Genomic DNA, 14,073 nt, shown 5'->3' with positions numbered 1-14,073 from the left:
AGTAGCAAAGGCCGTTCCTTGTTGCGTGTATCCTAAGCGTTTCACGTAATCCCGAAACTCATCCCTAGCCAGTTCCGCTTTTGTCGATTCAATGTTTTGACGGTTCTCCTCAAGGAAGGACTGTCTTCACGAAGTTTTAATAGATCGAGTCGATCGTTGAGATCTTCGATGGAATTTCGACTCTTATCGGAAACGAAACTCACATCGGGATTTTCCCAACCGACGCTTCCTCGTCGTCTCTGACCCTCCGTTTGTATTTGCCCATCACCAAAATCAGTCTCAGCCGGTGTACCACCAACTGCTCCCGTGGTATCTCCGATCGTATCTTCGAATTCATGGAAGTCATCCATCTGAATGTCTTCTCGAGGATAAAAATCTGCCATCTTTTGGTTTTTATTTTACGTATAAATAAAAGATGGCGACTGAATACGGATACAAATTGGACCCATACCGACAACTTCGCAAAGCGCGAGGAGTTAAAGGTGAAAGACGTAGCATTCGGAGTACGCGCGTTCCGAGTACCATCGACCAAACCGGAATTCTCACGGTGAGATTTCCTAGTCTTGGAAAAGATGATGTAATATACCCTGGAACGAGTTTTCTTTGGTTCAAGATTGCTCTAAATTCCGCCTCTGGTGGAAATCAAGATCTTAACAGGACTATCGTAAATAATCTCGGAAGAGCGATAGTGTCAAAAATTGAGGTTAAATTGGAAGGACAGAGCATCTTCACTCTGAACGATGCTGATATATTCCTATGCTACCAAGATCTCTGGAAGACGAGCGAGGAAAGAGAGAACGCCGCTGATCAGGGCATCCAGTCTGCGGCAGGTCGAAAAATAAGAATCGACGCTGGTGACAAAGGTACAGATGCCAAGGATGTCGCCGAAGGACTTTCCTTCGGCGACAACATGTTCTGCATCCCTCTGGACTTTGAGATGCTGAATTCTCATAATCCATATTTCCAGTACGAGATGAAGGACAGGCTGAGTTACGAGCTGACGTTCAACAATTACGGAAAAGTCGTGGTGTCCACGGATACAGCAGCCAGCTATTCCATCTCAGATATTACCCTTGAGTTTGATGTAGCCAATGATCCTGAGCTAGCGATGGATCTTAGGAACAGGGTGAATGGAAAAAGCGTCGTCATGTACGACAGAGTCATCAGACACAGCAAAGAGTCGCTTAACAAGTCAGACACCGTCTGGAATATCGCTCTAGCACCGCGAGCAAAGTCCATGAAAGGTATTCTGATTCTCTTCGTAGACCCAGCTGCGGATGGAGGAGGAGCCAATTACGCTCGAGATACCGAAAAGTTCTACAACCCAAAGATCAAGAAAGTTTCAACAACGCTCGACGGTATTCCAAATCAGCTGTACTCCTCTGGGATGCTGTCTCACCATCACTTCAAAGAAATTCAAAAGCACTTCGCGGATGGAAAATTCAGAACTGTTCCACACGTAATCAAGGAAGCGGGATTGGCTGATGTGAGGAGGCGAGATTATCTCACAACCAAGTATGGTCTCTGGTTGGACATGAGAACCACGGATGATGACACATTGCATGGATCTGGTAGGAAAATTGAAGGAGCTAGTCAGAGTATTCAAATCGAAATCGAAAAAGAAGCCGAGGCTGCAGGAGCGTTGAACGCTTACGTGTACTACATACAGGATGCAAAGGTGAATATTGAAGCCGGAAGATTGCAGAGCGTAAAATACTAGAATAAAAGATGTTTCCAAAACACGCGCACTCGGCTATAATCTGCGGAGCCACCGGCTGTGGCAAGACTGAATTTGTTTTGGATTTACTCGAGAGGAATACAAGAATTTTTTGAATACATCATAATCGTTTGCCCTACCTGGACGCGCAACAAAGCGTACTTAAACAGATTCTGGTTTTTTAAGGACGTTGATGTCATTCCAATGGATCCTAACTGGTGTCCAAAGTCCGACGATTGGCTGAACGATTGTTTGAAATTTGGCTATGAAACTTATGGAATACAAGACGGACACACACTTTTCATTATCGACGACTGCAGCTCTGACAGATCATTAACCAAAAAGAAACAGATGCTTTCTCAGCTAGCATTCTCGGGAAGACACGATAATTGCTCCGTTTGGGTGCTTACACAAAAATATAACTCCATCGTTACCGATCTCAGAGAGCAGACAAAATGGACAGCCCTGTTTTACACAAAAGATCAAGATAGTTTCAGCGAGACTCTAAGGGAGAACGATATAATCCCAACTCTAGAAGAGAAGAAAGAGATAAAAAAAAAGCTAGCTAAACAAAAACATTCCAAACTAATTCTAATTACCGAGCAACCGACTGAGTACTGGTGGCAAAAATAATCTTAAGATAAAAAGCAAGATGACTGAAATTGAAGATATAGTTAACGAGGCGATGACTGTGGGCGTTCTGCCCACCCTGAGCGAAACGCCTACCATAGGCAAAATGTCTACCTTAGACGGTACGGCTACACGGGAGGAACTTGTAAACACGGACTCTGCTAAAACGGAACAGCTGCGGAACGGTTGATCAGCGTAGCAGAGGCAGGAAAAAGCAAAAGAGTATTTGGGAAAACCATAACCTCCGCTGAGATCGATAGGCTTGATCAAAAGAGCCTGATGAGACTCTACGCCAGATACGAGGCTCACATGGGTGGGATAGTGACCAGGTCAATGAAAAAGCACTTCGTTACCACTTACGTAAATTTGGTCGGACTCTTCCTTCCAAAAAATTTGGCGATTACCGATCGCGATGCTCTGGAAGAGTCTCTGAACGAAGGACCCTTTATTGATTTAGCTTTAAACAAATGGACCTGTGGGCTGTATCATAGTTTTGGACATATGCTAGCTCCGTTGGAGGCTATTCTGTTAACTAGCAACGGTGTTAAAAAAGTTGACTTTTCACCAGAAGCGAAGTGCACAGTAGACGACTCTCCAAGTATTGATGTGATTGATTAACCCTTTGAATACTAACGGCGACTCGAGTCGCCGTTAGTTAAAAGTTTGCAAAACAGTTTTTAAGATATAACTTTTTTATATTCTAAAAATGCCATTTATTTCTTCGGTTAGCGATTTGATCGATTTTTCTCCAGAAGAAAACCCTAGTTGGAGAAAGAGCGAATTTCCAAGTATCAAAGATGCCATTCGAGAGATTCTGAAGTGCAAAAGATGAATAATTGCGAGGTTCCAAAAGACTTTTTCTTGACAGAATTTGTTTATCATTGTCTAGCCGAAGAATATCATGGATTTCAAAACCTATCGCAAACGCGAGAGTTTCTATCGAACCCTGACTCCGATGACACCTCCTTACAAGCAAAAGAAACGCTCAACCTACACGAAGCCTGCCAAAATTTAATGAGTTTGAAAAATGATAGCAATTTTGGGTTTCTAGAAGAAAACTTGATTAGACAGACCAACAAAATTGTGAGAAAAAATCTTCCGTTAGAATTTGGCGAAACAAAGCCCGGAGAGTATAGTCAGGCTCGGAGGTTTACAACGTTTATGGGTCAGAGACACGAGTATCGCATGCCCGAAGATATGGAAATGGCGGCAATCAACATTGTTGATAGATTCAATAGTTTGTTTATTCAAAGCAGGGAAGATCCTGACGAGGAAAAAAGATTGTTGAATACCTTCAAAGCTTGCGCATATTTTGTAGCCGAAATGCTCGAACTGCATCCTTTTTCGGATGGAAACGGAAGAACCGTAAGGCTGATGGCAAGCTACATACTTTCTTCATTTTCACCATTTCCGACTCCGCTTTACAACATTTTTAGCGAATCCAGCAAGGATGATTTTACAAGGGTCGTGATTTTAGGAAGAAGTGAATCACCAGCTCTGTTGACTACCATGATGATTGAATGCAATCTTTTTTTCTGGAGACAACTCGTAAAGCAACAAAAACCCGTCTAGTATGGAAAGGGTTAAAAATAAGAGGGGTTCCTATTCAAAAAAATTCAAGAGGAAGTATTTATTCCTCTTGAATTTTTTTTTTTTTGGTTGGATTCCCATGGTATCTGAATAAATTGGTTAGGTTTAAGATTTGAAAAATAATACAAAAAAAAAAAAAAAAAAAAAAAAAGAAATAAAATGTCAGGTTGTATCGCTCAACATCCAATTTGCAAAAATTATGGTGCTAGGGAAAACGGAGAGGTTTTGAATTTGAAAACATTTCAAAAGCTGAAAACTAGCTTAAATAATTCAGGTTATCTGATAGTTAGTGCTTATGCAAATGGTAAACAAAAAACGTACAATGCTCACCGATTTGTTTATGAATGTTTCAAGGAGAGATCCCACCACAACTTCAAGTGGACCATATTGATAATGATAAATTGAACAATCATATTGATAATCTTCAACTGCTTACTCCTGCAGATAACATGCGGAAAGCTTCAAGTAAAAAAAGGGGAGATAGAAGACCACCCATTGCAGTAGTGGCTGTCTGTTTGGAAACTGGTGAAAAAGAAAACTTTGCAAGTATGAACGCTGCGGGAAAAGCTTTGAAAATTAACAAAGGTACTATTTCAGAAATTGTTAAAAAAAATGGTCGAAAATTAGCACAGTCAAAAGTAGATGGCTTTTGGTACACATTTGAAAAAATTGAATAAAAAATTCAAAGAGAAAGTATTTATTCCTCTTTGAATTTTTTTGGCTGGATTCCCATGATATCTGAGCCAATTTGCTCAGATGGTGCTCAGATGGTGCTCAGATATCTGAGCAATTTGCTCAGATGGTGCTCAGATATCTGAGCAATTTGCTCAAATTTTTTCCTTTTTCTAATAATAAAAGATGAGTGATCTAGAAACCAAATCAGTATAGACGTTCCAGCAGCGGACACGACGCCTCCGACAAAAGTGACGGCAGGAGTGAATCAAGCAAAAGTCAAAAACCCGAACCGGGTTGCCGCTGGAAAAGCATTAGCCGCAAGAAACAAAGAAAGGGCAGCAAAAATGAAAGCCTTTGAAGCAATGCAAGTAACACCATCCAAAGATACACCTGAGACCATGCCTTCAGACGTGTCAAACTGGTTGTCAGGTCCAGTTCTTGTTGGAGGAGCGGTCGTCGTCGTTGGAGGGATAGTGGCATATGGGTATTCTACCTTAAACGGTACGACTGAAAGCCTACCCACCGTGACCACAGTGGTCGATCATCAACCAAAAGTCGATCCTTTCGATGATTTTTAGTTACAATAAAGAAGATGGCAGAAACCAATCCAAACGTAAAAATGATCGTAAACGGCGCGTATCACGCAACAACGATAAGCCTCGGTATATGGACTAACTCGTTCGTTATGAAAAAGTTCCTGAAATGGAAGCCGGCTAATCTCTCGCAGCTTGATGCGGAGGATATCGGAAAGTTGACTTTGAGTGTCTTTTCGGCTACGATGCTCAGAGATTGGCTCGTGAATCAAGGAATTCTTCCAGATGAAATTATGGTTTAGTCCAAGGAAACATTCTGTCAAGGTAGGTATATTAAAAACCCTCTTAGCACTATCTGTGCTAAGAGGGGTTTTTTGTGAAAATAAAGAGAAAAATGGCGTCACTCGCATTCATGGTTGGTGGAGCCGTGGTTAACGCTTTGGCATTTTCAGGGAGCAATTATTTGTTCAACTTTCTCAGTAGTTCGGAAGAACGCAAAAGACACGATCTCGCTCTCGAAAAACTTCAGCACGACCGAGATTCTTGGAATCTAGCGCGTCTTTCAAGAATAGATTACATCAACGATCAATTAAAAAACAGGGTCACGCGGAGAGAACCTTTTCGGACGTCGATGACGCGATGAGACAGTATTATAATTTAACGGGAATTTTGATGGATTCTTTTCCACCCGAACCACAACTTTATGATGGAGAGTATCTCGACGAAGATCAAACAAAATCGATCCAAAATGGGGAGTTAGCTTTGATCGGACTGGGATTGCTCGGAACCGGTGTGGTCGCTATCAAATACTTTGGATAAAAGTATTTCGGTGGGAGCTGAGCCTCTAATCTCTGGAAAATCATCGAGAGTTACGAGATAATTTCTTCGTTTGAGTAGGTAAAAAAAAGTGTAGTGGATGTTAAAATTATTTCTCTTGGGTTTATTTTGTAGATAAATTTTCAGTATATTATCAAGATCGCATAACAAATTAATGCGATCATGCCAAAATCGACGGGAGAATTGCCCGTAATTTCGTAGTAAATCTTGTGAACGGCTTTTGGGTCTGATCTCAAGACTTTTAACAAGTCTTTTTTACTCGGAGGGGACTCGAACAATAATTTTTTTTCGTTCAAATTCGTAACATTTCCTTGATAGATTTCGATGTATTCTTCAAACTGGTAGGTCTTGGTTTCGCAGTACTTTATCGATTGTCGAATTTGGTCGATGTTAACTCAGGCTGAGTTTACGGTAAAAGACGCGTCATTTTCAAAACCACAATCATAACACACATCGTCTACTATGTATTCTGAGTTGCAATTTTTACATTTTGGCGGAACTCTTTGCTCCACTCGTGCGGGTTCTTTAAACAACCGAGTGAATTCGGTACCGTATAGGTTGCAAATCGTTTTTTTGCTCCGAAGGCGGGTTTTCTTTTTACACAATTTGCAAAAACAACGCTTATATTTACTCGTACACTTCATTTTTGTAACAATAAAAAATCTCCTTTAGACTGAATGTCTAAAGGAGATTTTTTGTTGGTTATGGTAGACTGTACGACTAGTCTGAGTCTTCGTCATGAATGGCAGGCTTTACAACATGTTCAAAACTGTGGTACATGTTCTCCGACGTTTTACTCATTTTTAAACCCGTAGGTTTAACATAAAGAGTGGAGAATTTATCTAGAACCAAGTTTTCTAGCGTTTTGGTTAGAAGTGAAGGACTCCAAACCCGGTTGTTATCACTAAGGGTGATGACACCGGATTTTCCGATTCTAGTCTCTATAAACTCAAACTTGGTAACTTCATAAATTCCACCTTCTTCTAGTTCAACCCATTTCAAAATATCTGGCAATTTTTGCTCTTCATACAATTGTTCAAATTTTTGCTTCAGTATGCTTGATTGTTTTGCCATTTTGTTTGTTTTTTATTAGCCGGATTTTCTTAAACTGTTTTTATTTTCAAATCGGGCTAAAAATAAAAGATGGCTGAAACTAAAATGTCTAAGGTTTACTACAGTCCGAGAGGGTATTGGAAGGGTGTTTCTGCGATAGACAAGCTGGCGAAAGAGGCTGGAGTGACGAAAGAAAAAGCTAGAAATTTTTTGAAAAAGCAGACTCAGTGGCAAATGTACCTACCACCTCCAAAGTACATTCCCAGAGCAAAATTTAACGTAAGTGTACCTAATGAAGTTCATCAAGCCGATTTGTTGTTTCTCCCTCACGACAGACCGAGTAAAGGAAAAAAGCTTTACAAGTACGCGTTGACTGTGGTGGATGTCGCGAGCAGATACAAGGAAGCTGAGCCTCTGAGCTCGAAGGAATCTGGGGAGGTGGCTAAGGCATTTGAAAAAATTTACTCTCGAGTTTTAAAGTGGCCGAAGCTTCTGCAGGTCGATCCTGGAAGAGAATTCATGGGCAAAGTGAACGAAGTGATGAAAAAGCACAAGGTCGATATCAGAAGAGGGTTGCCTGGTCAACATAGAGCTCAGGCAATTGTTGAAAGATTCAACAGAACTTTGGCTGAAAGACTGTTTGGTCATCAGTACTCGCAGGAAATACTGATGGAAGCTCGTGGTCAGAAAAATGTGAGGTCTACCGAGTGGGTGGGTAGGCTTCCGGATGTGATCAGAGCTTTGAACAGCGAAGAGACTCGGCTGATAGGAATGAAACCGGTTGATGCTATCAAGAAGAAAAAGATTGAAACGATGCCTTCAGCTCCACAGAAGTTGAAAAATGAGATTGAAATTCCAGGTAACGTGAGATTAAGGTATTTGTACGCTCCCGGAGAGTTGGAGGGAGGTGAGAGAAGACGCGCAACCGTTCCCATTTGGTCTCTGGAAACTTACACGGTTGATAGTATCGTGAGGACTCCGGGTGATCCAATTTTGTACTATTTGTCGAAGGGAGCACCAAAAGAGCGTTTGTTAGACAGGAGCTTATGATAGTACCCGAGGGTACACAGTTGCCACCGACAGAGTTTTGAAGTAAAATTTCTTATTCAAGTTTTTCAACACAGTAACCGTGTGCATGTGTGTGAATTTTGTCCTCAAGTCTCTTTCGTTTGTCATCGTGCGGATCTAGGGCAACTTTGTTGACGGTTTCAGTGTACACCTCATGCTTGTAACTCCTAATCACATTCATCGTTCTCATCAGAGGTTTCTCATCGAAGAGACAACGCTTGTAGTCGTCGAAGGTAATTTTTCTTTCAACAACTGCTTTTTTGACACCCTTACATCTCTTTTCCTCTTTTCTCTCATGCATTCTGTAAGAGTACAACTTTGCTCTGAGACCAACAAATTCGGCGATTTGCTTTCCTCCGGCTTCGTCTTTGAACATACCGGGAACTTTTTTGTTCTTTCCGGTCGGAATTTTCGACGGATGATCAGCTGGGTAGTTGGAGGTGTCAAAAAGCTTTTTCACATCACCCGAAATGTCAGTGTAAAAATCCTCAGTCTGAATTTCATAGGTCAACGAGTCGGTATCAGTCATACAGAGCTTTGCCCTTCCACCATAATTCCTCTTGATGTAATTGTAGTGGAAGTCGTACATCATTGTCTTTGAGATATCCAGGATACTCATTCCAAGATAGATCGGCTTGTTGAAGCGCAGTTTGATTTTTTTCATGTGAACAGCCACAAGATTTTCATCAAAGATAGTGTATCGGTCGAAGTTGGGTCTTGAGATTAACTTCCGAGCTTTGGCTTCGCTGGTTACAAGATGAACGTTCACTCTGTTTCGAATGTTTTCCATCGTTTTCCCAAAAACGCTGTTATTCATCAATTTGAAGAAATCCTTCTCAAACTCCGATTTGGCTTGAGTACGAAGCTTGGTATTCAGATCGATGTACTTTTTCATAAAGGGGCTCTCATTAAATTTGATTCCTCTGTGGATCTTAGTTAATTTAAGTCCAAGGTCTAGGTACTGTTTTAAAGCTGTGTGATGAATGATGTATTTTTTCTTATCTCCAAGATTTGGAATGAGTTTTTCCACCCTGTTTATGATGACTCTTTCAGGTGCTAGGGGGTAGTCATCATGAAGATCATGAAGTTCTTGTGGATACTTCAAGTCCACTTCCAAAATACAAGGGTGTGTATTCCAGGAGTCTAGCTGATTCGGAGTCATCCACTCAAAATCTCCGGTTGGCAATGGTTGACTCATAGCCCAGCCGTAGAGGTTATTAGCGTCGAGGTATTGAATATACTTGGAGGGCTTGCTCGGATCGAAGTCGGATCCCATGTATTTGTTATTTGCTTCTGAATATCTGGTTGATATCATGGAAATCCCACCTCTGATTCCTTTTTCAATCATCATAGCCATGTCATAATCCATAAGGAGTTCCAATATTACACCCGTCGTTTTCAGCATGGCGTCGTAGGAAAGTCCAGGAGCTGTGTAGTACCAACAAGGATCTAATTTGTAATTTTTCAAGCATACTTTCCTAAAACTCTCAAAAACATCCGCTAGAAGAAGAACGTCCGACTTGAGATACAGATCGTGGTACTCCCTCATGGTTTTCATCTCGAAGGTATTCCAAACATTCTGTGCGTGCTGATAGTCCTCGTCGGAAATTTCCGATTCGTTGAGCTTGGAATAGAAAGCTTGCTTGGAAGGGAGACTAGTTTCCTGAAATTTCTCGAGAGAGTTAACGTGATCATAAGGGTATGCACCTTTTCTCAATAAAAGCTTAAGCCGATCTTCTTGGAAAAATTTTGATATTTCGGAAAATGAGTCCAAATTTTCGACGAGTTTACCCAACCCAGCAGCCATGAATTTGAAACTATCGATAAATCTAAGATCGCGCTTAACTTCCATTTCTTTTCCTTCCTTATTGGTAAAAGTATCAACCAATATCTTCTTGGTGAATGAGATGTACTTCTCTTCATTGGAAGGAATACAGTCAATCTCTCCCTCTGTCTTGCCAAGATTCTTAATAAACAAATGAGCGTCATATCCAGCTAGATTATGGAAAATCACGGGAAAGAACTTTGGTTTCCTATATTTCATATTGCAGATATTGTGGGCAGCTCCTCTAAAGGTTCCCTTATAGTGACAGTGGTCTCTGACGTTGTAATTATCTTTATCATTAGGAGTCAGTGGATCCTTACAAATGTGGCAGTGGGTAGACTTTTCGAAGATCTTTTTTTCCTTGGATCCAAAGATCATCTCCTTTTGGAACTTGAATTGTTGATAGATCTCTTTGATGTTTTCCTCTAGAGTTTCCACAAAAATCTTAGCCACATCATCATCCTCGGATTCCTTGGTAAAAATGACCGGTTCTTGCGTGTATACAGAGTCATCAAAACACTTGATATAATAACAAAAGCCTGATGGTTCATGCTTCTGATACTTATTAGTGTAGGAGTCTTTGGGGCTTGGTTGACATGTGTGAATCGGTTTTGTAAAAGATTCAAAATCGGCGTACACGACAAAGGGAATGTTCTGAGACTTAAAATGATGTTTAAAATACTGAAATGAATCCTTCTCTGGATCCGGCATTTCAATTTTCACGGTTTCATGCAGATTGCATAGATCTTTATGAACGCCAAGACGCTCTTGGGAAGTAAAGGAAGAGTAACAATTTCGACAATAGTAACGCTTTCCTTTCTTTTTATACTTTTGTCCATATTGCAATCTGCTCATGCTCTTAATCACACAATAGTGCTGGGTGTCATAGCCATCCTTATTTTTGCCTGAAAATAAAAGAAGGTCAACTTCGTGCTCTCGACTATTAGAGTAAGGACTTGTTCTAAGCGGGTAGACTTCATTTTTGTACAACCTCTCGGATGAATTTTTTTCGGTGTATCCTGAGACATTGACGGAAATCGATGGATTGTTTTTTTTTCAAATTTGTCCCAGTCACTAAGAGGGGTTGGAAAGGTTATATTTTCCCAGTTGAACTCTTCGGCTTTTGCTTTTAGCTTTTTGTCTATTCGCTCCGCATTTTTGTCAACTGGTTGTATAGCTCTGACAACAGCCCACTTGGAACACTGTTGGTCATCATTCTTAAGATTGACTAGCGCTTTTTTGTTGGCTAAGTATTCTGAAAGTGGAATGTATGAACCTCCTTGCATCGGTTGGTACTTAGCCGTGTGAATCTCTAGAGATACGATCTCCTTGAATATCCAACCACTCCCACTGTTTTGGAATGTAGCGATATTTTCTAGAATTTGACTCGTCGTAGTTTCATAAAAATCATCAAGATCCGTACCCGCTAGAATTTCCTTCGTGGTAGAACGAAATGTGCTTTCTATAACATCAGTTTCACCAGTTTGTAAATTTGTTTTTTCAAACAGGCACTTAAAAACCAAATGAACTTTTTTTTGTCTGTTGTTTGAAAAAAGGCTAATAATGCTTTGTTTGACAGTTACAAAGAAGATGCTGGGGTCATAACCATCACGTCCACCAATCGTGTACTGTTCGACAAAGTTGTTAAGAGCCGAATTGGTCTTTTTAGTCTTGAATGAATGACGAGGTTCTTTGGAAGGTTCCTGAATGTCAAAAATGTTCGAAGAAAGGATGTAATTTTCCTTGAGTTTTTCATTGAGTGCATCTTTGTTCAGTTTTGAGTATCCTCGAAGGCCTGCATTTTTTGCAAGCGTGTTTAATTCCTTTCTAGTGTACTCTCCTCTTTGTCGTCTTTCTTCATTTTTTGCTTCCTCGATCGCCTTGTAATCCGGGGGAGGCTTGCTGATTAATTTTCTCAACTCTTCCTTTTTTAGTTTAGAGTATCCTCGATATCCGTTTTTTCTAGCGTATTCGCGAAATTCTTTCGCGGTTGAAATTTTACGAATAATCATTCTAGCTTTATTCTTTATTATATTTTTTTTTAAACCAAAATATTTATTCTAGCTTTATTCTTTATTATATTCTTTTTAAACCAAAATATTTATTTTTTAAATTGATTTTTCCGCTTTCTTTTTAGCATAATATTTTTTAGAAGCCTTTTATATGATTCTTTGTGTCTCAAATATAGCTCTTTCGAATATTTAAGCGGATTACACAGCCCAAGTTCAGTACACAAAATTCCATCATATCGATTAATCATCGTATGATAACCAAAAAATTTGTCTGGATTTTTCTTATGACTAAGCTGAATCCACTGATCCTTGTAAAATACAAACAAATGCTTGTTTTCAACTTTTGACTCAAGAGTAATTTCTTTTTCGATGTTGCGATAATTTTTAAACGATTCCATTTTTTTTATTATAAGATTTTTTTAATACAATTTTTTTTTTAAATCAAAAAATTTTTGATTTTGATGAAGAGGTTAAAAAAAAATGCAGGAAATTTTTTCCCTGCATTTTTTTTTTGGATAAGTTGAAATGCAGGGGAATTTTTCCGTGTAATTTGGATTGGGGTGAATTAAAAATGCAAAGAGTTTTTACTGTGTAATCCTGTGTTGTTGTTTTTTCTGTGTAATCCTGTGTTGTTATTTTGTTACACTTTCCTGGATTTTGCCCTGAAAAAATTGGTACTAAGGTTAGGGGAGTTCTGTGATTTTACTGTGATTTGAAGAGTGGAGGTTTACACAGCAGTTACACAGCATTTTTGTGATTTTATGTGTATTTGATGGTTGGGGGCGATTTACACGGAAAATGAGGGGAGGTTTAAGAGTCTGGTGTATTTTCCGTGTAAATTGGTCAGGGGAAAATGACAGAAGTTACACAGGTTTCTGTGATTTTACTGTGTATTTGAAGAGTAGGGGTTTACACGGCAGTTACACAGGTTTTTGTGATTTTACTGTGTATTTGAAGAGTAGGGGTTTACACGGCAGTTACACAGCATTTCTGTGATTTTCTGTGTATTTGATGGTTGGGAGCGATTTACACAGAAATAGACAGGTTTCTGTGATTTTACTGTGTATTTGGTGGTTGAGTCGATTTACACAGAAATAGAAAGGTTTTGTGATTTTACTGTGTATTTGGTGGTTGAGTCGATTTACACGGCAGTTACACAGGTTTCTGTGATTTTACTGTGTATTTGATGGTTGGGGGAGATTTACACAGAAATAGACAGGTTTCTGTGATTTTACTGTGTATTTGGTGGTTGAGTCGATTTACACGGCAGTTACACAGGTTTCTGTGATTTTACTGTGTATTTGATGGTTGGGGGAGATTTACACGGAAAATGACAGAAATGAGCCAGAGTACCCCTTTTCCTACTACTACCTGATATCTGTAGTATATGTGAGCATTGATAAACTACCTAATATCAGTAGTAGATGTGAGCAATGATAAACTACCTGATATCAGTAGTAGATGTGAGCATTGATAAACTACCTGATATATGTAGTATATGTGAGCATTGATAAACTACTTGATATCTGTAGTATATTTGAGCATTGATAAACTACCTGATATCTTTAGTATATGTGAGCATTGATAAACTACCTGATATCAGTAGTAGATGTGAGCAATGATAAACTACCTGATATCAGTAGTAGATGTGAGCATTGATAAACTACCTGATATTTGTAGTATATGTGAGCATTGATAAACTACCTGATATCAGTAGTAGATGTGAGCATTGATAAACTACCTGATATCTGTAGTATATGTGAGCATCCACATCTCTTCACTTCTCATGTTCTTATATTGTATTTCTATAAGTAATTATCATTAAGTATTTCTTATCTTGCATTTCCAATTGTATAACTTTTTGTGAATTGAGATGAAATTAAATAAAACTTGAACTTGAACTTGAACTTGAACTACCTGCATATCAGTATACGTACGTGAGCGTTGATAAACTACCTGATATCAGTAGTAGATGTGAGCAATGATAAACTACCTGATATCTGTAGTATATGTGAGCATTGATAAACTACCTAATATCAGTAGTAGATGTGAGCAATGATAAACTACCTGATATCAGTAGTAGATGTGAGCATTGATAAACTACCTGATATCTGTAGTATATGTGAGCATTGA

The 14,073-nt window shown here is 39.4% G+C and overlaps 1 protein-coding gene across 1 annotated transcript; it reads right to left on the bottom strand.

Annotated features, from left to right (window-relative positions):
* Positions 1–4,361: 4,361 nt before the first annotated feature.
* LOC140156532 (uncharacterized) lies at positions 4,362–10,783 on the bottom strand. Its single transcript, XM_072179473.1, has 2 exons — positions 8,377–10,783; positions 4,362–4,396 (listed from the first exon to the last, which is right to left on the bottom strand). The coding sequence occupies exons 1-2, from the start codon at positions 10,781–10,783 to the stop codon at positions 4,362–4,364; spliced, it is 2,442 nt and encodes an 813-aa protein (XP_072035574.1).
* Positions 10,784–14,073: the final 3,290 nt, after the last annotated feature.

Source organism: Amphiura filiformis, chromosome 7, assembly GCF_039555335.1.
Source record: "Amphiura filiformis chromosome 7, Afil_fr2py, whole genome shotgun sequence".
In the NCBI taxonomy this organism is placed as follows: Eukaryota; Metazoa; Echinodermata; class Ophiuroidea; order Amphilepidida; family Amphiuridae; genus Amphiura; species Amphiura filiformis.
The sequence above is the reverse complement of the archived record's forward strand: the minus strand, read 5'-3'. Positions and strand labels throughout refer to the sequence as shown.